This window comes from Bidens hawaiensis, unplaced genomic scaffold, assembly GCF_021521415.1.
Source record: "Bidens hawaiensis isolate Kalapana, Puna unplaced genomic scaffold, B.hawaiensis_p1.1 tig00000536_1, whole genome shotgun sequence".
Taxonomy (NCBI): Eukaryota; Viridiplantae; Streptophyta; class Magnoliopsida; order Asterales; family Asteraceae; genus Bidens; species Bidens hawaiensis.
Genome location: NW_027491034.1, coordinates 5199777 through 5227471, shown reverse-complemented (window position 1 = coordinate 5227471; position 27695 = coordinate 5199777). Strand labels below are relative to the sequence as shown.

The window sequence follows — 27695 nt, the reverse complement described above, 5'->3', positions numbered from 1 at the left end:
GTTAGAAAATATTTACTCAGATGATATGGTCGGAATTTAAAATCTAGTGCTAGAACACTTTTATTCAAGTAATTAAGTTCAGAGATTGGAAACTGAGCTATGGAAGATAGAAATATTGTGTGCTGATCACTCAGAACGCGCTAATCGTTTGAAGGAATTGCCATGTCTGGTAACATGGCTAATTACTCCTGAAACTAAGCGAAGTGAGCGCTATATTGGGGACTAACTCCATTGATAAGGAGTATAGTCAATCCTGTAAAATATACAACCTTTGGAAGGGTTGTGTCACAAGCCAGCATTGATATATTTGACTCTATGGGAAGCGGACTGGAAGGACGTTAGGTGAGACGTCGAGTGTTAAAGAAAAGAAATGATAAAGGTATAGGGCAAGATGGGCTTTTGAATAAGTAGGTATGTCCTACAACCCAGAATTATACTAAGACTAGTTCTAGTGTGAAAACATGAACCGCATGAAGGGTCCTTCCCTAAATGTGGAAAATATGGTTATCGGTAGGAAGAAGAATGTCTAGTGATAGTAGGCCACAGGTGTGGTAAAGATGGACGTAATGCCCCAATTGTAGAACCAATTGAAGCCATGTGAACCGGCAACCCCAACCCATTCGTGTACAACCACTCTGAACCCAACAGCTCCAATAACAATCCATCCAAAGAAATCAAATTACGCCAAACAGTTGTACTTGCTATGAATGTGGCAATACAGAACGTTTCAAGAGAAATTGCCCAAAGTTGAACCAATGTGTCGTTAGAAGACGAACCTCATGACAAGCATCAACCTCTGATCAAGCAAGGAGCCGTGCTTTTGTGAGTAATTCGAATAAAGCCCGTCATGATCCAAAGTTGGTATTAAGTACGTTGTAGTTTTAAATCAATAGACTTCAGTGATATTGTTACGGTCGTCGATAGAAGCTAGTTCCTGTTAACCTCCTATCATTTGGAAAGATACCGATTAGTGAAACTATAGAACCCTATACTGTAGAATCGCTAACGGTAAACCCCTAATGGTTAACTAAATTGTTTGGAATTGTCCTATTATTCTGAACGATTAACCTTTCCTTATTGACCTACGACCAGTAAAGTTAAGAAGTTTTGACGTAATAGTTAACATGGATTGGCTAACTCAACATGAAGCTGAAATCAAATATGAAAAGAAGATGATTAGAAGCTCTCCTTCGGACGATGAAGCGATTAGATACAGAGAAAAGTGTACGGTGTTATGTTACCACTCTAATCTCATCTTGAGATGTTATAATATTTACGACAAGAAGACGTGGTGTATTTAACAAACGCGATTGCTAAAGTATTTAAAAGAAAACATATAGAAGATATCCCGATGGTACGCGAATTTCCACAAGTTTTCCCAGAAGAACTTCCTGGATTACCGCCAACCCGACAGGTCGAATTCAGAATCGATTTAATGCCTCAAGCTGGCCCTGTTGCTAAAACACCTTACCGACTTGCACCAACTGAAATGCAAGAATTTTTGGATAAGGTTTTATACGACCTAGTTAGTCGCCATGGGGTGCACCAGTGTTATTTGGGAAATGAAGGACGGAAGTGTTAAGATATGTATTGATTAGGGAGAATTGAATAAAGTGACGATCAAGAATAGGTATTCACTTCTTCGAAGTAAATGATATGTTTAACCAACTGCAAAGGGCGATTTATTTTTAGAAAATTGGTCTTAGATATAGTTATCACCAAATGAAAAATCCAAGAGGAAGACGTTGCAACAACAGCGTTTCGGACTCGCTACGGCCATTATGAATTCTTAGTTAAGCCTTTTGGGCTAACAAATGCGCCGACAGCATTCATGGAACTCATGAACCGAGTCTGTAAACTTTATTTTGACAAATTTGTCATAACATTCATTGATGATATTTTGATATATTCGCAACGTAAAGAAGAGCACGAACGACGGTTAAGGAAAATTGTGGAAGTGTTAAAGCAAGAGGAGTTGTACGCGAAGTTTTCGAGATGTGATTTTGAATAAAGAAGGCATAATCCCTTGGTCATGTTGTAAAGCAACAAGGATTTCACATAGATCCAAATAAGATAGAAACCATTAAAATTGTGCCAAGCGCCGATTTTAAGTCTCCCCGATGGAGACGATGGTTTTGTCGCGTATTGTGACGCATCGCGTAAAGGGTTAGGATGCGTGTTGACGCTGTATAATAAGGTTATAGCCTATGCTTCCCGACAGTTAAAAGTACACGAGAAAAATTACACTACTCACGACTTAGAACTGGGAGCGGTTATCTTCGCACTTAAAATCTGGAGACATTATCTCTACGGTACGAAGTGCACCATCTTCACCGATCATAAAAGTTTACAGCACATATTCGATCAGAAAGAACTGAATATGAGGCAACGAAGACGGGTCGAGTTGTTAAACGATTATGACTGTGACATCCGTTATCACCCCGGCAAGGCTAACGTCATAGCCGATGCCTTGAGTAGGAAAGATCGGGTTAAGCCATTGCGAGTGAAAGCGCTAGGGATGATAGTCCAGTCGAACCTTTCGGACATGATTCGAGTCGCTCAACGTGAGGCGTAGAAAGAGGAACATTTGGAAAAGGAAGGACTTTACGGCAATGAGAAGAATTTCGAACAGCGCGTGGACGAAATTCTCTATTTCAAAAATTGGGTTTGGATCCCGACCCTCCATGACCTTCGTGAATTAATCATGGACGAAGCGCATAGATCGAAATATTCCATACATCCGGGATCGGATTAGACTATTGATGATACGAATATCTGAAAGGATTTTATTAATGGCCGAGTTTGGAGAAATATATGGTTACGTATGTTGGTGAATATTTAAGTTATGCAAGAGATAAGGCTGCATACCGAAAACCCTTGGGAACGCCACAACGACAGAAAATTCGCCAATGATAGTGGGAATAAATTACAATGGATTTCGGGACGCAAATTCCCAAGATATATCAAAGGCATGAGGCAAATTGGGTAATCGCGGATCGATTAACCAATCCTCGCATTTAATCCCAATCCATGACGATTACCAAAATGAATTCTCGCCCAAATTCATGATGGTGAAATGGTATCTCGTCGTGGAGTACCAGTTTCAATTATCTCAGATCGAAATAGTCATCCTACTTCCATTATTGGAAGGCGGGGAAGGAAGCATCGAGAGCTTGAAGCTTTCTATGGGTGAAGTAGTTATCACCAATTTGTTAAAGTGAAAATGGGCGTCAATCAAGCCATAAGATTTGAATTGATTCGAGAAACAACCAATCGGATTTATAATGTTTAAGATAAGTTGAAAGCAGCGCGAGATTGGCAAAGGATTTATGCCAACATTCAAAGGAAACCATTGTCGCTGGAAAGAGGTGACAAGGTATTTTTAAGGCATCACCTTAGAGAGGTGATATGAGGTTTGGCAAAACCGAAAATAGCTCCTTAATATATTGGATCTCATGAGACTATCTCCATGGTTGGTCATTTAGTTTATCGATTAAAGTACTCCAGGGGCTAAGTACTGTACATGATGTTTTGCCATGTATACGGATTGAAAAGTACCTAAGCGATGAGGCAACGAAAGTACTAGTAATGGAAGTACTCATAGAAGACATACTTGTTATCATAAATAATTCCGTAGAGATAGTAGACGGGAAAACAAAACAGTTTGGACATACCAAGCTTTATTGATTAAGATTAAGAGGAATTCACAGCGAGGAACAGATTATACCTAGTAACGCGAAGGTGAATTCTGAAGGAAAACCCCCACCTTTCTCTCGGAAGGGGATAGTGGGCGTGTAAAATTTCGAGGACGAAATTTCTTAACGGGGGGAGAATGTAACGATTCCGACGAAACCCGGTATACCCTAACCGGTAGACAATAGTTACGTCATATTTAATGTCGGGTACATGAGTTACCATAGTAATTATACGAGAATACATGGTTCACTGTATTGATTGTACGTGAATATATAATTCATCGTATTGAATATGCGATTAATCGATCGATAGTTATTGAAACCCGAACGAATCGAGGGTTCAATTATAGACGAGATATATGATATTTAGTGATGTTTACGAAGTATTAAAGCTTCGGGATAAGTGAATTAAAGCAAAGAAAAAGAATTTCGATTTAATGGTACGTCGGTACATTAAACAAAACCTTTAATACCAAACCGAGCAAGAGATGATCGATCAAGCCGAAAAAGATGCGCGATAATTAATGATATGATGTTTTAAGTTAATAAATGTCATGGTTTAAGTTTCTAAAGTTCTTAAATCGGTTTTATATAAATTTCATTTTTAAGCCGAAAAACGACCGTTTTAGCCTCGTTTTAAGCCAAGTTAAACATTTAACCGAAAAACGAACTGAACCAGATTATCCAAAACATTATCCGGATTGCGAATATCCAAACATGTGGCTAAGAATGAAGAGGTGGGTCCCACCCCACCCCCTCAAACTTCCGATCGGCCCTCACCTTGCCACATTATCTTTTATTTTTTTTCTCAAGCATTCCAACATCCTTCATCAATCCTCTCCACATTCTCATCCATAAAATCAGATTTTTAGCAAGAAAACTCAAGGTAAATGCATATTGTGATGGCTAAATCTTGGTTTCGGTTCCATATTTTGAGTTTATTTGCAAGAAAATGAGGTTTCAAAGATGAAAACCGATTCTTGCATGATCAAGTGATGTATACGGGTTATACAAGGGATCTTGGTCTAAGAAAGGAGTTAAACGAACCAAAAACGAATTTTTACGGTTTAAATCTTTGTTTTTGAATCATAACCGAAACTATAGTGTAAGAGGCTTGATCGTGAGTGTAACTTGCTTGGTATTGTGGTATGTTGGTTGTAGGTTCTGTGTTTAGTGGTAGATAAGGTGGAAAGACGAGTTTGTAGCTTGTAGTGACGGAAAACGAAAGGTATATTCGGTTTTGTTCGGTTTTGGAGTTTTTGGACAGATTGTGGTAGGTTTAGAGTTGGGTCATGAAATTTTACAGGGATGTTCTACACATGAAAATAAGAGTTCTGTGAATTTTTTGTAATTTTTGGACAAAGGATGAATATTTGGTGAATTTAATGCTCGGTTTTGGCCAAAAATGGTGAAAAAAAGTTAATTATCATGAAAAATTCTGGAAAATTGCAGATAAGCTTTTTATATCATGTATATGTCACACACAAAATTTTAGGTCAGTTGGAGAAGTCTAAGTGGGCTTTTCGGTTAAACGAGTTCTAGGGTTTTCTAGCTCGGTTTTAGTGGAAATGGCATGTAAAAAGAGATTTTGGTTCTGGAAAAATTACAGGGGACTATGTGGATGGAAGGGGACATCCAGAAAAAAATTTGGGAATTTTCTAAGGTCGTTTGGTATTTACGACATATTTAGTGTTTAAATGGTGTTTAAAAATAAATAAATAAATTTTAAATATAAAAATTAATTCTGGAAATATTTTTATTAAATTCCCCACTGTCAAAAAGTGATTTGGGAAAAATTTCAAGATCCGAGACAAAACGGATAATTAATTGTGCAAAAACAAACTTTTAAAGTTTAAAACGCGTAAACCGGTAAAGTTCGCTTAAATGAACTGACTGGTGTACAAAAACCCTAAAAATGAACTATTTTCATATCATAGAGTTAAACAAGTAAAAAATGAATCATCCGAAAATAATTCGGATGATTTGGGTATTTTTTTTACCGATTTAACAGTTTCCGGTACGCCAAAGACGGAAACGGGTCCCGCGGCCAAACGGGGCGTCTAAACCGAGCTCTAATTTCACAACTTTAACTAAATTATCAGTCAACAACTATTTTCGGGTTGTGTGTGACCAAACTCATTTTTGAAACGTAAAAACGGATAACCGTGCTAGGCACGCAAAACGAGAAAATCGACTAATAGTAATCGTGACCATGGAACTCTAAACGATATCACAATCTGAGTCCGGAGAAGTGTTTCTGGGTTAACATTGCCCCCAGAACGGGTACAGTGCTGGGTTAACAGTGTCCCCAGATGTACCGGTTAACTTGGTTAAAGTTATATTAATAATGAGTGTATAGTAACGATCGTAGGGATCATATTACAGATTGGACGTGTTAACTGATAATGATTGTTGTTACCTGCTTGCATGTGCTAAGGTGAGTTTCACGAGCCCCTTTTTCTGAATTGTTTTTAAATACTTTCTCGGGGCGGAAGCATGTTACTACTGAAATGTTTAAGTACATACTGAACGCATGGATTTTCGTGGATTTATATATATTTTATTGTACGGGAATCGTACGGAAATGTACTAAGATGATAATTGTCTGAGTTGCTAACATTCTAAGGCCCCGGAACACGAGTGATTAACTGAAAGCCGGTAGAGTGTGGATAGTACTATTGGTCTGACAAACCCAACAGGTCCGGCATGGATTTGCTGATGTTTCCCAGCCAGTTGCACATGTCTATTTTGTTGTTGATATATATTTTGCTATGTAATGTTAGACATAGCGGTTTGGGGCAGGTCCGTGGGCGGGGGATATGCCACGGGGGTTGTGTGTGATAGTCAGAGGTTTCACTTGTGGGCTCAGCATAATTACATCGATAATATTATATTTTGATAATGATTTATCATGGTTTACTCGAATTGTGAAACTCACCAACTATTCGTAGTTGACCCGTTTTCTCACATGCTTTTCATGTAAAATTAAGATGAAGTGATTGCTTACATGCTAAGTGCTTGATGTGTGTAAGATTTGCGTGCGGGATGTTAGGATATATTATAATAAATAGAATTATGTATCGTATGGTATGATGTGTGTATCACCTAGACGGTAATGAAATACGAGATAATGTAATTTGAAGTATATTAATGTATTCAGTTTTCTTTATAAACAATGTGGTTGATATCAGAGGTGTCTGTTGCATCCCGTTTACGTTTCCGCTGCGGTTTCGGGGTGTTACACGAACAGTATCGGCGCTCCCCATGGTGATGAACTTGGTCGTATGAATCCTTTCTCGAGAAGCTCGTCAAGTTGTTTCTTCAGTTCTTTCATCTCGGTTGGCGCGAGGCGATACGGAGCTTTGGCGATTGGAGCAGTGCCGGAATAAGATCGATCCTAAATTCTATTTCACGATCGAGAGGAATGCCGGGAAGTTCATCGGGAAAGACATCGGCATAATTGGAAACAACAGGAACGTTTTTAATTTCTTTGGGTTTTGATTACTCGGTGACGTAGGCCATGAATGCTAAGCATCCTTGATTCAAACATTTTTTAGCCCTTATCATAGTGATTAGGCTAACTTGACCAGCGTCTTTATCCCCTTCAATTCGAATAGTACGTTTATCCGGGGATTGGAGTTCAACAGTCTTGCTATTGCAAAGGATACGGGCATGGTTGTCGGATAACCAATCCATACCCAACACAACATCAAAACCAGGAAGAGTCATGGGTAGCAATTGAATAGGTAAAACGTAACCGGCTAATAAGATTTTTCCGTTTTCTAGTGCTTCGGAGATTTTAATGATTTCGCCATTAGCGGTTTCAACGCTTAGAGTTTTATTAAGTTTGATTAAAGGTTCGTTTATAGACTACAAAATTTATAATCTATAAAACTTAAATTGGCTTCTGAGTCAAACAAGACTCTAGCATAAGCATTGTTAACAAGGAACGTACCGGTAATGGTTTCCGGCATGTCGGCCGCTTTCTTCATATCAAGGACGAAAACTCTTGCATTGCCCTTCTTGGGCTCCTTCTTTTGACCGCTACCACCCGCACCACCAGTCGCGGGCTTATTTTTGGGGCATTCGAAACTAAGGTGTCCCATCTCCTTGCAGTTGTAGCAGGTCATCTTCTTCTTCCAACAATCGGTCGTGGCGTGGCCGGGTTTGTGACATGATTCACAAAGTCGTGGAGTTAAGTGGCAACGACCCCTATGGTACTTCTTACAAATTTTGCATTGTGAGATGCCGGGGTTGAAGCCAGACCTTCGTTGGTCAACTCCTTTACCCTTGAAACGGGTATTTCCTTCCTTCTTCGGGTCTTGTGTTGTCACGACCCTCTTATCCTCTTCTTTATTGCGGATCATTCCGCCCATCAAGTACCAGCCAACTCCATTGCGGAGTCAGCGGTTTGTGGCAAGTGTGACCTCACCATGTCACGAATCTATCGTGGTAGTCCCCATATGTAGCGTGTAACTTTGCTGGATTCCGGGGTAACCAACTGGGGAACCAATCGGCAGAATTCATAGAATTTTTTATTATACTCACGAAGGTTTGTTCCAACAACCTTGTGAGACAAGAACTTGGTTTGAATTTGGTCCGTTTCATGCATCAGACAAAATTTCGACATCAGCAACTCTATGAACTCGCTCCAAGACATGTTATACATCATCTCCCTTACCCTACTCAAGATCAACGTGTTCCACAATTCTAGAGCCTCGCCTTTAAACATGAGAGCGGAATACTGAATCTTCTATTCATTCGAACACTTGCTTGTAATTACTACTGTCTCCATCTCTTCAAGCCACCTTACAGTCGTGATGGCTCCCTTGTCACCTTGGAACTCCTTCGGTCCATAGTACTTGAAGTCTTTGAACGAATATCCACCAATTTTGAGTGTCTTGAATTCTTGGCGAACCCCACCATCAGCGTTTGATTCATGTACACTTTCATCCATTCGTGAGAGTCTAGAACGAGGTTCGGAAATATATTTTCGAGAAGGATTCATGGAGTGAGAATGTTTAGTTTGTCTATATTGGGATCTATTTTCGGTTTCAGCCCTTACGACATCTTTGACTATTCTTTGGATTTGGTTCATGTATTTTTCAGGAATCGGTTCCTCTTGTTCATTTTCGGGACCTTTTCTTTTTTCTTCTCGTTTTTCGGCTTCCTTTCGGGAGGTCTATTATCACTTTGTCGAGACATTCTTTTTACCTTATATTCTTTTTCAATCTTTTTTTTATCTGAAATATTAACATCGTTTTCTTTTATTAAAACACAAGTTTTATTAACCATATATATATATATATATTATTTTACAACATTCCTTATATATCGTTCATACGATATATAAACTCCTATCCTTATTACATTAAATTTCACACATAACATACAAACCAGATTACACACATACACTTCATGCCATCACCACCATCATCTCAGTCATTTAAAAACTTCTTAACAACCCTTGTCAGTTTGTTGCATTTGTGAAGAAGCTTCTCTCTCATCTTCTTCTTTTTCTTCCCTTCCTCAACCACCTTCTTTCTCCAATCATCGGTCTCGTGTAGAGCGCGATCCAGATGTTCTTCATATAACTGCGGGACAACGTCGGGTATCCATATTGTGGAGATGGGTCGCGGTAACCCAATGTCACCATCTCGTAATGATTCCTCGGTTCAGGATACGGGACCTCAGTCATATCAGATGCAAGGTAGAAGAAGGTATTTGCAGCTTTGTTTTGCTCACGAATCTCATCGGCTTGTTCTTCTTCAGTTGAGATTACACCTTGGAATGGTGGGAAGCTTGACGAAGCTTGGTTCTTGATCTTCTCAAGATACTGAACATACGGATCGACGGAACCGTAGCTTGGGTTGTGGGAAGTGAGTGATCCATCAATGGATGTTGGTATCTCGTTAAGATTGTCAGGAAGCTCTTCTTCCGGTTCGGACTATTCCACATGATCCTCCTCTTCTTCGGGGTCCTCCTCTTCTTCCTCCATAGGTTCTTCTTCCTCTTCCATATACTGGGTGGTCTCGTTGATCATTGAGGGCATTTTGAAACTCTCGTAAGGCATCATCACCCTCATTCTTGGTTTGCGGGATGATCCTTCGCCATTGTTGGGTCATGAGTTGACTTCGAGAGCGGTATAGCTTCCAGTATGCCACCTTCGTTGATCGGAGTGGCATTGCATCCAGTCGGAGGACAGGGACTTTGGTTCTTCCTTGATTGGTCAGTTTGAAAGGAAGGCATGGGATGGATGTGGATTTGGTAAATATCCAGTGGGAAAGTATTGTGGTATCTCCGATGGTTGATAAGTCGGGATCTCTGATGGGTGTACGTCGGTATTTCAGATGGATGATATATGGGCATTATTGGTGGATGATAGCTCGAGTGTCTTGGTGGTTCGATTTGTTTGGGTGGGCTATCGGGTAGTTTAATTAGGCATTTCTCAGTCCCGGGGAAGTATATTGGTTTGGGACGTTCAATGTATTGGTCTCGGCTAAAGAAGGCCTCAAAGTAATCTTCATCCATGACGTCTTTTGGGAATTTGTAGTATTTTTTTTCTCTTCTTGCCTCACGATCATAATACTCCATTAATTTCTCATAAGACATCTTTGATGGATGGTTTAGAATGTAGAGAGGGAAAGAGAGGGTTACCAACCAATCGTATCCCTATTCAAATAAACAAGTAAATTATTTTCCTATGCTTGGATCGAAGCTTGGGTATTGTTTTATGATACCCAATTCGCTAAGATCTATGACTCTAATACCAAACTGTCACACCCCCATCTTAGGCCTAAGAGTGCGACTCGACAGTTGGTACCGCATTTGTAAATAAATCAGAGTTACGGGTTATTAGCGGAAGTCTTTATAAAACATGTGGATTTAAATTTAAAATATATACATTATAAAAGACGAGACGAAAGTTTCGTTTAGTTTTACTTGTTTATAAGTTTAACAAAAACCATCATATTTTATTATTCAGACAAAATATCCGAGCCATCGGATTCTTGAGTCTTCGTCCTTCAGGCTCTATTCTTGATTACATGCAAAATGTTATAAAAATACGTCAGCAATGATTGCTGGTGAATATGCTGACGCGAAAACATTTTCTTTTACTTTGTCACCCCTCGAGGGTTACGCAAGCCTCGGCCCATCTTGGCTTAGGAATAACAAAGTTAAAACAATATCATTATAAACTCGAGTTTCTACACTAGGTCACCCCAGCAAAACACCGCAGCGTTTCGAAGTACTTAGGTGCCATAAATATACATAAGGTCATTCTCACTCGAACATACTTTGGTTCGGCCCATCGTGGCTGGAGGTCGTGACCAGGCGTGGTGCGATGTGCCCACCGCATTCCACATATGTAAGGATCCAGACAAACGTATACTACAGCCTGAGGGCTAAGCTCATACTCTTATTTACAATGTTTTTAGAGACACTTGGTCTCATGTAAAGTTTTACACATAACACATTTATTTGTTTGAAAACAAGTTTGTAAAAAGTGGGGCGTATTTACCTTTGATCGGGATTGGTTTCCAACACCGTCCTTGCGTCACGTTCTTGCTATCTCGCACCTATAGTACAAGTATAACCATTTGTTAGTCAGATATACAATCCGGCTTAAGACCTTTAGTCTTTATTTTACCTCGATGAACCTTTAGTTCATTTCTCATTTACTTAAAAACTTTTAGTTTAAAAGTATTGTTTATAAACCTTTAGTTTATTATAAAACCCTTCGTTTCTTCTTCTTTAAGAAACGTATTCTTTTCTTTATTATTTAAGAATACTCATTAAACTTAAATAATATCTATAACAAAGAATTATATATATATAATCACACACACACACATATATATATATATACACTTTTATATTTCTTTCTTTTCTTTCCTTTGTTATTTATTTTCTTTTTATAAACATCGAGTATAATTTCGACTTAGGGCTTAAGCCTTTAATATAATATTATATTATATTCATTTGACATTACGCCTAACCTTGTTGGCATTTTGGAATTCCTAAGGATTCGAGCAGCACTTCCACGCCACTTGATCAACCCTTCTTACGCCAAACGAAACCACCACTCCTTATCGCTCGTTGGCACGTTTCTCGAGGGACCAATACTTCACGGCATGAACTCCAGAATGATTGTCGGGACGTCGGTACGGGATCACCTTCTTGATATATACGTCGTTGGAAAATGGCACGAGAATCGAGGTATGGCACGGAAAATGAGGAATCGGACTCGTTTATCGAGGTGGATTGAAGGCACGGTTTTCGAGGTGTGGTGAGATGTTTAGAGAGAGATATAAGCTGAATTTTGGTGTGGATTATGAAGACCCGGACCTTGCTATTTATAGGCAAGATTTTGGATCCTATCTCGGTACGCGATGGGTTCCTTGGCTGGCCTATCGCGTAGCGCGATATAGGCCATCTGTGTCACCACGTAGACCTGCCACGTGGCGACACGTTGCAGGTATTGTGCCGCGTGGCGACACGTGGCGACGTGTTGTCACGTGGTGACACGTGGCGGCAGACGGTGCCACCGTGTGCCACGTGGCACACGTGTCGCAACCTGTCAGACCATGTCATCGCGTATCGCGATGACGTTGGTTCAACAGCGATCGCATATCGCTAATAACCCTTCCGGAAGCTTTGACCAAGCCCCATCGCGATACGTGATGGGCTTGTCTTTTGTCCCGTCGCGTATCGCGATAAGACAAAAAAACAGAATTTTCATTTTCAACCTTGGAGTTTGGATTTTGGCAGTTTTGGTCCCTTAACTTTGGAAAGTTGACACTTTTGGCTCAAAAATTTCCGTGTTGTTACACTGAGCTTGCAGATAAAGAAGATGGGATAGACCAGTTGAAAGCTCTTCTTGAGGCTGAAGAGGAAGATGAAGAATTGCAAGATGGTGCGGAAGATGAAAACGCGGAAGGCGAAGATGTGACATCATAGATATAGATTTATCTTATTTGTAATCATCATCTTTTTCTGTAATCTCTTTTGATAAATAATAAGCTCGTGTTGTCTGGTACACTTTGTCTTATGCTTCATAATATAAGTGTTTGTAGGATCTTCTTGTTTGTCAATAAAGGATTACATACGAATGGAAACACATATTACATGATACTAAAATAAAATTTTCATAAATCAGGCATAAGCCAGATGAACTTACAAAAGATAACGTTTCATATTTTCAACTAGTCTATATAGGCACGCATGCCAAAAATGAAAAATAACCGCCATTGCTATATGTAACATTTCTTTAACTGTGCCACATTCCAAGTTCTAGGGATCTCAGTCCCATCCAACTTATCTAACTTGTAAGCACCCTTGGATAAAACTTGTTTCACCTTATAAGGGCCTTCCCAAGTTGGGGCCAACTTGCCCGGAGGTTCTTGGCTAGAAGCCTCATTATTGTGGAAGACAAAGTCTCCCGCATCAAATTCACATTTTTGGACCTGCAAGTTATAATATTTCTGCAGTTGGCGTTTATAATTATGATCGCGGATCGATGCCAGTTCCCTCCTTTTTTCAATGAGGTCAAGATTCATCCGTAGTTCACGATCATTATCATTGATCATCAAGACTCTAACGGATGGAATCCCTATTTCGGCTGGGATCATAGCCTCAGTGCCATAGGTTAAACTAAAGGCCGTCTCGGAATTCTATGAATGCTTCTGGGTGCGGAAGGCCCAAAGTACATGGGGCAATTCGTCAACCCATCCCGTCCGTTTAGTTCATAACCTCGCTTTGATCCCTTCATTGATTGTTCGGTTGGTCCGTTCAACCTGACCATTTGCTTGCGGATGGGCTACAGATGTAAAGTTTTGAATGACCTGAAGTTCTTTCTACCATTCTTGTAGTCCGCTGTCCGCAAACTGGGTCCCATTGTCACTTACCAGTTCCTGCGGAAGACCAAACCGGCAAATGATGAATTCCCATAGGAATTTCTTAATGCTCGATGTCGTGATCGATGCAACTGGTTTGGCTTCCACCCATTTGGTGAAGTAATCAATGGCCACAATAAAAAATTTGACTCGTCAAGGGGCTTCTGGGAATGGTCCCACAATGTCGATGGCCCATTTCTAAAACGGCCATGCGGACGTCACTGGTATCAATTCGTTCTTTGGTCGTAGGGTATTGGGAGCATGATGTTGACAAGAATCACATTTCCTGATTTCTTGAACAGCGTCTAAATGCATCCCAAGCCAGTAATACCCAGCGTTCATGAGTTTTGCCACGGTCATCCTAGGACCCGCGTGTAAGCCACAAATGCCTTCGTGGACTTCTCGTATTAAGTAGTTCGCGTCTTCGGCGTCCACGCAACGCAACAGCGGTCCCAAAAACGACCTCCGGTACCAAACATCATCATTTATTTGGTAATTCAAGGCCTTGTGCTTGATTTTTCGAGCCGCGGCCTTTTCTGCTGGCAGAATTCCTAACGACAGATAAGTTATAATCGGTGTCTTCCAAGATTCTCTGCCAGTCTGAATTACCAGAACTTGATTTTGCGGAATTACCAGAACTTGATTTTTCTTGGGACAAATATGAAGCCATGACATCATTTTTTGCTTCATAAGTTCCATTAATCTGTCCTACAATCAACATAGAATCCACCCGTGCTTTCAAATGTTTCACCCCAAGCTTCTTGGCTATCCGCAGGCTTGCCAGAAAAGCTTCATATTCCGTCTCGTTGTTAGTACTTTTGAAGTATAACTTTATGACGTATGTAAATTCGTGGCCTTCGGGATTGACTAGCCTGAGGCCTGTGCCAGATCCCTCACTGCTTGAAGCCCCGCCCGTGAACAGTGACCAAATTTGTCCCTGTTCAGGAGGTGCTTGGGGTTGCTGCTCAATCAAACATTCTTTTTCTTTGTGTTGCGGAACCTCGGTGACGAAGTCCGCCAACACCTGCCATTTAATTGCTGGCCTGGGTTTATATTCTATCGCATGTTCACCCAGCTCGATGGCCCACCTTGCCAGTCGCCCAGAAAATTATGGTTTACTCAGAACGTTTTTGAGTTTATATCCAGTTAACACATTGATGGGATTCCCCTGAAAGTACCTGCGGAGACGTTGGGCGGCATAGACCAGTGCTAAAACAAGTTTTTCCAGCATTGAATATCTGGTCTCCGGGTCTAACAATGTCCTACTGACGTAATAGATCGGCGTTTGGAAATTCTTTCTATCTGTCAATAATACAGCCTCGATGGCAATATCAGATGCTGATAAGTATAGCGTCAATGGTTCTCCCGCATAAGGTGTTGTCAGAGTGGGCAACTCCATTAAACATTTCTTGACTTCTTGGAACGCTTGTTCAGCTTCCGTGGTCCACTTGAATTGTGCTTTTTTGAGACAATTTCTCAAAGTTGAAACGAACGGATAAGATTTAGCTGCGTGGTTTGCCAAGAACCTGTTTAGTGCTACCAATCTTCCGTTGAGTGTTTGTACTTCCTTGAGGGATGAGGGAGACGGCATGCGGGCTACTGCCTGGGTTTTATCCGGGTTGGCTTTAAAACCCGCACCCATATCGATGACTCCCAGAAATTTTCCTTTCTCCATCCCGAAAGAACATTTAGCCGGATTCAGCTTCATGTTAATACTCCTTAAGGTTTCAAATGTCTATTCGATGTCTCTAAACATCTGATCTTCTTCGATGCTTTTTATTACCAAGTCGTCCATGTAGACTTCCGGGTTTCGACCAATCTGGTTCTTGAATGCTTGATCCATTAGCCGCTAATATGTGGCACCCGCGTTCTTCAATCCAAAGGGCATCATGTTATAGCAAAATGTCCCTTGGTCTGTACGAAACGTTGTTTTATCCTCATCACCCGCCGCCATGCGGATTTGGTAATAGCCTTTATAGGCATCGAGGAAGCATTTAAACTTGAACGGGGCCACTGCGTCTACTTTGAGATCAATTTCCGGCAACGGATAACAGTATTTCGGACATGCCTTGTTCAAATCTTTGAAGTCTATACACATCCGCCAAGTTCCGTTACTCTTCGGAACGATGACCGGATTAGCCACCTATGTCTGATATTTGATTTCCCGAATAATTCCGGCATGAAGCAAATATTGTACTTGATCATTCATGGCTTTTGTTTGTTCCGGACCCATCTTCCGCTTTTTTGGACAATTGGCGTAAACATCGGGTTTACCCTTAGTTTGTGCTCCGCAATATTCCGCGGGACACCAATCATGTCCGCGGGTTGCCAAGCGAAGATGTCCATATTCTTAGTCAACAATTTCTTTAAGAAAGTCCTCACTATTTCTGAATTAGCGGGTCCGATTATGACTGTCTGATCAGGGAATTTTTTGTTCAAAACTCACTTCTCTGGTTCAGTCCTCTGAGCTTGTTTTGGAACTTTGCTAGGCTTTGAACTTTCAGTTGCGAAGCAATATCGATTAACATGAATTATTGCTACGCCGGTGCGGGTTGGAACTCCTACCGCGCCGTGAGCCATGGACGGGTGAGCATTAAAGTCACCAATTGCTTCCCGCCCTAGAATGATGTCATGTTTGGAAGTTGCTGGTAGGACCAAAAACTCAACTTCCTTGGTTCTTGAATGAATCCCATCACTAAGAGTGTCCGGGAAGGATATTACCCATCGCGGGTGCATCACCTCACCTCCAAATCCGGATACAGGAGCATGAATAGGTTTCAATCTCTCCTTATCCTCCTCATCGAGTTGTTCAAAGCACTGTTCGTACATAATGTCAGATGTACTACCAGTGTCAAAGAAAACATACTGCGAACGGTAATGACCAAAGAGGGCAGTGATTATCAAAGGATTCTTATTGCACGGTCCACCTTTAATACGTGGAAAAATTACTGGTTCATTTTTCCATTCCTCATCCAGGAGCTCTCTCCTTTCCCACCAACCCTATGTCCACCTTGAATCATGTGAACATTCAAATCTTTGACCATGTTCAAGTTTGCCTGATTTCACAGCTGCTTCAATTTCATTTTTCAAGGCTATACACTCGTTCGTGTTGTGTCCGATGTAATTATGATATGAGCAGTGTTTTTTTTATCGAGGAATGATCTTCTTGGTAATGGTTGGGGTTTCCTGAAATTCACATTCTCGGTGGTGAGAATTTCTGAAGGTGTTTTTGACAATGAAGTCTAATTGTTGGATGACCGTGCTGAAAAATTTTGCTTGTTCTTATTACCAATCAGAGATCTTGCGTCGAATGATTTTGATACCTCCGCGTTCGGCTGAAGTCTAGACATTGTCCCCTTTTCCTGTTTATTAGGCCGTGGAGTTTGGAATTATACTTTCAACTTCTGCTTTGAATTGTTATACCCCAAGGTTTTCGCAGTTCTGGCGTACAACTTTGCCGCGGTCATGATATCATCCCATTCTTGTGGCTTTCCATCTCTGCCAGTTAGTGTGCGGATCAACGCATCACATCTAACATTCTTGCGAAAGGCACCACGAAGCATGTCTTTGCTGATTTCGCCAATGTTCAGACTTTCATCATTGAATCGGGTAATGAAATCTTCCACAGATTCGTTATCTCGGTGAATAACGTCCAAAATTTCCGAATGATCACGAGTGTGTTTCATTTGCTGGCTAAACTGTTGGGAAAGTTTTTTCACCAGATCATCCCAGCTGGAAATTTGACCATCTGGTAATTTTTCAAACCATTCACGTGATGCCCCTGTTAGTGTCAATGCAAACATATGACACCAATAGGGAAGCGTCCATCCGCGAACACCACCTACCTCCACAAAGTTTTGGAGATGATCGCTTGGATCAGTCATTCCGTTATACTTACCCACCGATGTAGGTATTTTAGCATTGACTGAAAAAGGTGTTGTCGTGATGCGTGCTATGAACTTCGATTTTTCAGCAAAGGCTGCTGGGCGATATGGTTTAGTGAAATCTTTCTCCGCATCACTATGATATTGAGTATGACCGACCACGTCTTGCGGGCGACTGATCCCTTTACGCGAACGCAGCCTGCTGTCACCAGTATAGAAACTGAAATCTCTTGGGTGATATGTTGAATCATAACTATCGAGCTCATCTACGTAAGACGGCATCCACATGTCCACACGAGGACGGGGACGCAACCTCCGTACTTCACCAAATTCTTGTTCTGCTTGTTGACTATAACGGATTTGACTTACTCTTACCATTGGTGGAGGGGAAAGAGATCTCCTGGGAGATTCATCATAAGTCAGAGTGCGGGCATGGAAACGTTCATTGTCCTTTATTCATTGGCCGAGAGATCACGTATTGCCCAAGAAAGCATCTTGGTAAATCTTCTAGAAAGTAATTAGTTAATTACAGCTGTCCTGAGGCATTACCACCTGATCATTCAGGCGGACGAATACTTTGTCCTGCGTATGACTTCTGAGGGTGCCAGGATGCTTCCGCATAAGTCGTACAGGGGTTCCTTCCTTAGATGGTTATGCGGGTGTCTTACGAGGAGGAATCCTCTGACCCGCGGAAGTATCTTAAGGGTATTTGGGTTTTTTTGATTCATTAATATCTAATGACGAATAATATAGTGTTATTGAAGTATAACTTAGTTTTATTATTTTATTTATTTAACCCGCCCCGACCCTAGATTTACTTTTAACTAGTTGTTTGACCCGTCGCGATGCGGCGGAGTATGGTGTATTTTTTTTATATATTTCTTTGTGTATTAAGGTTCGCAACACAAATTAAACCACCATAAACACTTGGGACATTGAAGACTGTAAACAACAGTTTTTATTATTAAGCAGCCTACATCAATTCTATTTCGTTGTTTCTCCCCGTTCAATAAACTCAAAACGTTTGTCAAATTAAATGGTCAAAGAAATGTTATAAAAGATAAGATACAATTGAGCCATGAATCAAAGAGAGAAGAACTATATATACTCAAATAATGGCTAACTTTAGGACCATCAACCAAGAAAGCTAACCATCCTTTCCAACTTATTTGAACCTTTGTTTTCTTAGTCTTTGCATTTCTTTGACCATTTGCCACTGTTCTTGTCCTAGCTCACCCCATTAGCTTCCCCATAGCAAGACATCTACAAATCACACTCATATCATCACTTAAATATGCTAGACTGCTAGTGCACCTATTAGTTCATATATATTAAATACAAACCAATTTAAACCTAGTGTACGTGTTCGTTAAAAGTTAAATGAGTAAACAGGAACATGCCCTTGTTCATGTTAGTCCAGTTCATTTATAGGAAAAAGGTCATGAATGATAGAGAACGTAGTACCAATAAGTTATTTGTCAATCACTCTTCACTCTACATGTCAGGTAATAGAAATTTTTGCATTATTATGAATAACGGGTGTAGTTGGTTCATGTTTTGGGTACATCGGTCATAATAAGCCAACACATTTTGGGTATATCAGTCATAAAAATGCAAATGGTCCAATTTTATTATTGTTATTTTTGGAATTAATAAAAGGTTATTTGCAACCATAGATTTCAAAAACTTTGTGACGCATTGTAAAACAGCAAATGGGTCGTTTGGGTGTTTCGGTTTAGTTTTATTTGTGGACCAACAAAGCCCCTTTCGGCCCGGTAGAGAACAAAAAATTCGTATACGCTAAAACAAAAACGTTGATTCGTTCTGAAAACGCAGACAGGTTGATTCAGGTTCAGTTTTATTCCTGAACCGACTACATCTGTTTTGATCTCATAAAAATACGAAGTTGTTCATCTAAACCAAAACCAAAACCATTTTCACCCATTACAAAAAACAGAACACGTCACTTTCGATTAAATTTATGACCCGACAAAAAAAACGCTTTGACCCATTATGAGATAACATACGGGTCAAAATGCATCAAGCCGTTCTTAATATGCAAACAGATTGATTTGGGTTCAGTTTTACTCTTGAACCAACCACACCCATATCGACCTGATAGTTATTCAAGTATGTAAAGTGCCTAGCCCATAGCTAAAACAAATGTAAACATAAAAACAAATCTAGAATGCTACATACCAAATAAAGCAATAAAGAACAGAAGGTATCTAACCTCAACATCAGCTCTTAGCAAATACAGTTGCCCTGGATGTCATGAAATAAAGAAGGCAAATATAAACAGTCAAATTAACGAAGTAGATAAAAACGTGCAGCAAAAAAATGAAGAATAATGTCTATATAGTTGTATGTTTTCATAAGAAGGCTATTTTGAACTGCTTTAATGCTTCCAAGAAGTAATGTAGTCTAATGTAACGGTCGTAAATTAACAAATCTTGTTTGTTTAAGGGTTTTCTTTGGATGCAAACTGAGTGAACAGTCAAGTATTTTATTGAAGGCTACATGAATTATAATTTCAATTTGGGGATTTTAAAATTCGTCAGGAGTATGCAGATTTTATTAAATATAACTGTTTTTCAGTTTGGGAGTACGCATCTAAGAGAGCCCCATTCTTATCAGCAAAAGGTTATTGCAAAGCACGAAACAAAGTTGGAATTCACAAATTTTATAAGTCTACCTTTCGAATTGTTTCAATGTCAACATATTCTTCTTTAGATTCCTTCTCAGAGTACTCGAATCCATAATTGTCGATACCTGAGTCAGAATGAGAAAAGGGAAAATCAGTGCTACATTAAATAACCAATGCAATTATCAAGAAGTAATCTTATGGTGTGGACGGGTGGTATAGAGCTACTAACATTGCATTACACTAAACATGTGGTGGCAGCTTACCACTCATTGGAGCTTTGTGAATTCAGAGGGTTGATGCATTACCCTGAGGAGACTGGATGAAGGTGTTATCCGGTTCCAATAGAAACAGCTCCAGTATGCTAACTCTGACCAAAAAAGGAGAAAATATTAACAAATTCCATCATAATCACTTAGGATCTCAATTACGAACATAACTCAAATAAACATAAAAAAAAAAAATCAAAACACTTGAATACAACTGAGTGTACGAACCTATTTTAAGCTGCTATGGTCTCCGTTGATGTAGTCTTCCTGTGGCATCGATGTCTTGGATATAATGACCATCCTTTGAGCGATTGACCAAGGGGGAGAAATTGTAGATGAAGATGAAGTCGCCATTGATGTTTTATAACCAGAATAGAAAACAATGGAGCAGAGCAGAGAATAGAAAGTCATTTGAAATTGTAATATTATAAATGGGCTTGATTGATGTCTGGTAGCCCATAGCCTCTTTTTAAGTGAACCGACTCCTTTAATTTGTTGGTCTTCTTCTTCTTCGTATAAAAAAAAAAAAAAAAAAACACTTGTGCGTTAGGGTTCATTGAGCAACATAACATAAGATAATATAATAATAGTTGTTGGATTAAATGTCTACTACATTCGGCATGAATTCAGGCGCCAATGCTAATCCAAACAAGTCCACTGAGGTTCTTTTATTATTATTATTATTATTATTATTATTTCTCAAAGGGTTTTGCTGTGTAAATTGATTAGGGTTTGAGTAATGATAAGATAATGATTGTGTTGTAGGTTGTATCGCCTCCTACCGATGCTGTATCGAGCCTTTGTTTCAGTCCCAAAGCCAATCACCTTGTTGCTACTTCATGGGATAATCAGGTAGCTTTACACTTTTGCTTCTTTCTCTTTAACATCATTCATTTTAATTATTATTATTATTATTGCAGGTGAGATGCTGGGAAGTAACCAAAAATGGAAATACAGTTAGCAGTGTTGCAAAGACAGCCATGGCTCATGATCAACCTGTAAGTTTTCATACTTTCTCTTTTATGTCTTCTTTTCTTCATTTTAATCATTGATGCAGGTTCTATGCTCATCATGGAAAGATGATGGAACCACCGTCTTCTCTGGCGGCTGTGATAAGCAAGTTAAGATGTGGCCGTTATTGTCTGGCGCTCAACCCACAACTGTGGCGATGCATGATGCACCCGTCACTCAGGTTGCTTGGATTTCAGAGATGAACCTTTTGGTTTCAGGAAGCTGGGATAAAACTCTAAGGTCTGTGTGTACTTACTTACTTAGGTATTGGGTACAGGTGTGCATGGATTGAACCCGAAATAACCAACTCATAACCTAAATAACTAAAAAATTAATAAATGGTGTCTTGCAAAAACTTTATGCCCAAATGTCTAATTGCTAGTTGATTATAATATACACAATTTAAGCCCGGATGTGTAATAATCAATCAATATATTATTAATAAAAAAATTTCAGGCTCAGAGTTTCGGGCCCAAGTTCATTTTTGGGTCATTTTTCAGTCCTCAAGTTAGAAGACCGAAAGACAAAATAGAAAAAATGAAGCCCGACCCCTTGTGAAATCTGTAAAATCTTAAAAACAATTTACGAAAACTTAGAAACTTAGGGTGCGTTCGTTTCACGGAATGGAATTGGAATTGGAATTTAAAGGAATTGGAATTGGAATTGGAATTTAAACATTCCCATAGGAATGGAATTTGCTGGAATTGGAATCCCAATTCCATTTAACGTGTTTGGTTGGCCAATGAGTCGGAGGCAATCACTTTGACCCACTCTACCGACGACCCACAACGTTTTTGGACGATCCGGCCCGCTGGTGATCCGAACCGCTTCCACCTGACCCGACCCGGCCCGCTTTCATTTTTTTTTGTTTCGTTATTTTTTCCAGTTTCATTTCGGTTTGTTTTTTTTTGCTTCATTTGGTTAGTTTATTGTGTTTTGTTCCGGCTCAGTTTCGATTTTTTTGGTTCGTTTAGGTTGGTTTTTCGTTTTCTGTTTTCTTCGAGTTCGTTTTTTTTTTTCAGTTTTTTGAGATTTAGGCCCATTTCGGTTTTTTTGGTTCGTTTAACTCGTTTTTTTTATTTCTGTTTGGTTCAAGTTCCCTTTTTTTTTGCTTATTTTGTTCAGTTTTTTCGTTTTATGTTTGGTTCAAGTTCGTTTTTTTTGCTTATCTTGTTCAGTTTCTTGGGTTTTGGCTCGTTTCGATTTTTTTGGTTCGTTTATGTTGTTTTTTTTCGGTTTCTGTTTGGTTCAAGTTTGTTTTTTTTACTTATTTTGTTCAGTTTTTTGGGTTTCGGCCCGTTTCGTGTTTTTGGTTCGTTTTTTCGGTTTCTGTTTGGTTCAAGTTCATTTTTTTGCTTATTTTGTTCATTTTTTTGGGTTTCGGCCCGTTTTGGTTTCTTTGATTCGTTTATGTTGTTTTTTCGGCTTCTGTTTGGTTCAAGTTCGTTTTTTGCTTAATATGTTCAGTTTTTTTTGTTTCGGCCTGTTTTGGTTTTTTTGGTTCGTTTATGTCGTCTTTTTTTGTTTCGTTTCCGTTCGGGTTTAATTTTTTGTTTCGTTTTGTTCGTTTCTTTTTTTTTGTTTCATTTTAGTCGGTTTACTCGGTTCGGTTTAACTTCTATTTTGGTTAGTTTTTTTTTCGGTTTATGTATTTTTAGTTCGGTTTCGTTTCATTTCGGTTTCTATTCTTTGTTTTTTTTTGGTCCATGAAATGGCCGGGGCGTCGGCGGACCGGGTCGGGTTGAGCCGAACTGACCCTTGCGTCAAACCGAACACAAACTGACGCAGGGCGCCGAACCGAATGCGAGTTGACCCGGGGCGTTGACCCAAACGCGACCCGGCCCGGAGCACTGAGCTGAAAGCGCTAAGACTCGGAGCGTCGATCTGAATGTGAACACACCCGAAATGTCGACCCGAACGCGACCATGTTAGTCGCCCAATTTAAGATTCCATCAAATTTACTTGAATTCCTTCACATGATGGAAGGATTTAGAATCCCTTTGTTTAAAGGAATTTGAAGGAATTGAATTCCAATTCCATGCCAACCGAACACACCAAAATGGAATTAAGATTCCAATTCCTACGAAACGAACACGCCATGTCATGGGATTTTAATTCCAATTCCTTTGAATTCCCACGAATTCTGTGAAACGAACGCGCCCTTACTTTTATGTTTTTGGTTTTGTTTGAGCGAAAATCGAAAAAACGAAAGCAAACGGTTTACAAACACTTCGAATGAGTTTTCTGTTGGAATATGTAGAATGTGTGAGCAGTGAGATGCAACCGAGTTAGGGTTCATCTAGAGACACATGAGATGTAAACGAGTTAGCATACATCGAGAGTCAAACCGAGTTAGGGTTTAAGAGCTGTCATCAGTTTTTTGAGTTAGAATTTCTGATCAATATAAATGAGAATTAGTCGTTTACTTCTTGTTTTTATTATTGATCAGGACTTGATTTTTTGTATTTTGTTCGGTTTGAGCCAAAAGCGAAAAACCAAAACCGATCTGTATTCAAAAGCCCAAAAACGAAATATTAGTTTTCGGTTTGGTTTGAGCTCCAAACCAACCCGTGCACACCCGTAGACTATAGTTTATTTTAAGAATATTATGCAAGATGTTACTGTGGTGCGGTTTCTCGTGTTTAGTTTAGTTTTCTTTATATTACTTCACACGTGATTTGGTTATAAATTTTTTTTGTAATGTTATTTTATGTCATCTGTTCTAGGTACTGGGATTTAAGACAATCGAATCCAGTTTACACACAACAACTTCCAGACCGTTGCTATTCACTTTCAGTGAAACATCCCTTAATGGTTGTTGCCACTGCTGATAGAAATCTTATTGCATTCAACTTACAAAACCCTCAGGTAAACTCAGTTTCAAGTTATCATTATTATTATGATTATTGTTATTATTATTATTATTATTATTATTAGACAGAATTACAAATTTTGTCCTTTAAAAATAGCCAAAAACCGGTTCGTGTCCTTTTCTAAGTTTTCTTGCAGGCGGTGTACTTTAAACTTTTTTTTTCTACACGTTATGTCCTTTACGCTAACTGGGTTAGAAAAACTCAGTTAAATGACAACATGTGCATAGCATGTGAGGGCATATTGGTCTTTTCGTCTACTGGTAGTTATTTATAATTAAAAAATAAATTAATATATTATAACAAAAATAAATAATAGATATTAAATATATACTCTCTCTCTCTCTTCCCGTCTTCTTTCTCTCTCTCTACTCTCTCCCTCCCTCTCACTACAGCAACACCACCACTGCCTAACCACCAAACCAACCACCGTTCTCAGCCGTGACCACCACAACTACCATCACCACCAAACCAACTCCCTTTCTTCTTAAGTCACCACCAAATCAGGTGACCCAACTCCATTAAGTGACCAAAACAAGTCCCCCTGTACCGAAACCGGCAAAAACTCAAACACCCTTTTCGTAATTTCACTTGAATTGATACCCGACAAGCTCCCAACAAAAACCCCTTTCGGTAAACCCGACAACTGGGATAAGGAATCAACCAAGTACCCATCAATTATAGTCAAATTGGGCAAATGGGTTTGTTATAAAACACTCGAATTGGTTAAAGATTGATGAATTGGAGGATACGAAACCGGTGTGATATCCGATTGCTTGATGAAAGACGTGTCTGTGAACCTGAAAGGCTTGTCTTTGCGTGAAGGCCATGGGGTGTTGAGAAGGGTTTCTGAAGATAAAGATCGAAGCTTTTCAAGATTTGGTGAAGTGGGTACGGAGTCTTCTAGTGATTCTGCGATTTGGAGGACAAACGGGTCGGATAGGGCGGAAATTGGGGGTCGGGTCAAAAACCTGGGTTTGGGTTTTCTTGGTGGTGTGAAGGATGGAGATGGTGTTGTGTGGAAGATGGTGGTGAAAGCTGAAACAGTTAATTGTATGGAGTTGGGTCACCTGATTTGTTTTGGTCCATAGATCACTGGTTTGGTGGTGATGGTAGTTGTTTTGGTCATTTATTTTAAGTGACCCAACTCCATAGATCACTGGTTTGGTGGTGATGGTAGTTGTGGTGGTCACGGCTGAGAACGGTGGTTGGTTTGGTGGTTAGGCAGTGGTGGTGTTGCTGTAGTGAGAGGGAGGGAGAGAGTAGAGAGAGAGAAAGAAGACGGGAAGAGAGAGAGAGAGTATATATTTAATATCTATTATTTATTTTTGTTATAATATATTAATTTATTTTTTAATTATAAATAACTACCAGTAGACGAAAAGACCAATATGCCCTCACATGCTATGCACATGTTGTCATTTAACTGAGTTTTTCTAACCCAGTTAGCGTAAAGGACATAACTTGTAGAAAAAAAAAGTTTAAAGTACACCGCCTGCAAGGAAACTTAGAAAAGGACACGAACCGGTTTTTGGCTATTTTTAAAGGACAAAATTTGTAATTCTGTCTTATTATTATTATTATTATTATATTGTATCTTCTACTTTTTTAAAATGACCAAATTGAGTTGACTGTTACATCAAACAGGCAGAGTTTAAGAGAATCGTGTCCCCTTTGAAGTACCAAACAAGATGTGTTGCTGCCTTTCCCGACCAAACTGGTTTCTTGGTATGGGTGTATTTTGTTGTTGTTTATTATACGTTTATTTTTAACAGTTGCGTATGTAATGATGATGGATGGGTTTTGGTTTATAGGTTGGATCGATTGAAGGACGGGTGGGCGTGCATCACCTTGATGAACAACAAAGTAGTAAGAATTTCACATTTAAATGCCACCGAGAGGGAAATGAAATTTATGCGGTCAACTCTCTTAACTTCCATCCTGTAAGATATCTTTTTTTTAAATTTCTATTTATGGTTATGAATGTTCAAATATACAAACCTTAAATCATATATTGTTCTTGTTTAGGTTCATCATACATTTGCAACTGCCGGATCGGATGGTGCTTTTAACTTTTGGGACAAGGATAGCAAGCAAAGATTAAAGGTATATCCATATTCTTAGATCTTAGTTGTTGAGTTTGATGGATGACTCAAATAAAAAGTTGAAATTTTTAAATATTTATGTATGGTTATTAATGGTCATGCAGGCAATGTCAAGGTGCAATCAACCTATACCTTGCAGTAGCTTTAACCATGATGGCTCCATATATGCATATGCGGTATGCGTTTATTATCGAGCTTATAATTAAGTTTTAAATTTGTTTGATAGTTGAGTCTGATAAATAACCGTGTTATTTGTAGGTATGTTATGATTGGGGTAAGGGTGCTGAAAATCATAATCCAGCTACAGCAAAGACCTCCATTTACTTGCACTTGCCGCAGGTATGCTGAAAGTTATTATTAATACTTAATAGGGGAGATTTTTGTATTAACTTTTTAAGAGTAAGAAATAATGAAATGGATTATATGATTGTGTGTTTGTTAGGAGGCCGATGTTAAAAGCAAGCCGCGTGCTGGGGCCGTTGGAAAGAAGTGAAAATGTCTTTTGATTCTTTTTGGGGACCTGTTTTTGTTCTTGTCATTCAGCATTTTTTGTGTAGGGATTAGTTGATAATGAGGAAATTAAGACACGCGTATAAGTATAATATTCTTTTGATATTAGACGATCTTGCAATTTTGACCAAGTTAACGGACCAGTCATCAGAATGGCTATTTATCGGTTCACCTGGACTGGTTTTAAACAATAAATTAAAAGGTTGAAAATATATTAAAAAAAAAAAAGAATGAAGTCTCGATATATTGAAAATTTGAACTTTTTTACAACAATATGTGTTCTAATCTGATATATTTATAAAAATGAATCTTTTAGGTAATATTCAATTACAAGTCCAAATATTTAATATCTGTTATCTGAACGTTTGATCTTTTGTGGGTCCATATGTGCGTGCTAGAGAAGTGTGATATATGTTTTAATTGCAAGTTTTCTTATACTCATTTTATAAGAAATATTATACATATACATCTTATATTACGATATATGAAACAAAAATATAAATTTCAGCTTACCTGAGTTAGCAATAAAAAAACCAATCTAGAAAACCATGCCTTAAGGTTTCTTGAATTCTATACAATGAAGTTAAACACAGGACTTTCATCTCTCTGTAAAATATACCCCCAACAATATACTCTTGAGTTTACTTCAATCACCCCCACACATTTCTGGTTCAACTCGGTTCGTTAATGGGCGGGTTTTCAGAACCATCACAGCTTCCGGTTATTGGTTTTTTGACCCGACGGTTCACTCTTCAAAATAGTGGTTAAAACAGGATGATTTATGTTATATTTTATTTTTATTGCAAGTTTT

General features: G+C 39.2%; 1 protein-coding gene and 1 long non-coding RNA gene across 2 annotated transcripts; one reads left to right on the top strand and one right to left on the bottom strand.

Annotated features, from left to right (window-relative positions):
- Positions 1 to 18534: 18534 nt before the first annotated feature.
- LOC143635669 (uncharacterized) lies at positions 18535 to 20480 on the bottom strand. The gene is made up of 3 exons (XR_013154103.1): positions 20386 to 20480; positions 19709 to 19740; positions 18535 to 18738 (listed from the first exon to the last, which is right to left on the bottom strand). It is a non-coding gene; the product is annotated as an uncharacterized LOC143635669 (long non-coding RNA).
- Positions 20481 to 20978: 498 nt separating this feature from the next.
- Positions 20979 to 26955, top strand: LOC143635659 (protein RAE1-like). The gene is made up of 11 exons (XM_077103436.1): positions 20979 to 21050; positions 21154 to 21240; positions 21309 to 21386; positions 21446 to 21639; positions 24126 to 24267; positions 25917 to 25997; positions 26084 to 26212; positions 26298 to 26375; positions 26479 to 26550; positions 26633 to 26713; positions 26817 to 26955. Exons 1-11 carry the CDS (start codon positions 20991 to 20993, stop codon positions 26865 to 26867), a joined length of 1053 nt encoding a protein of 350 aa, XP_076959551.1. The 5' UTR covers positions 20979 to 20990; the 3' UTR covers positions 26868 to 26955.
- The last annotated feature ends 740 nt before the right edge of the window (positions 26956 to 27695 follow it).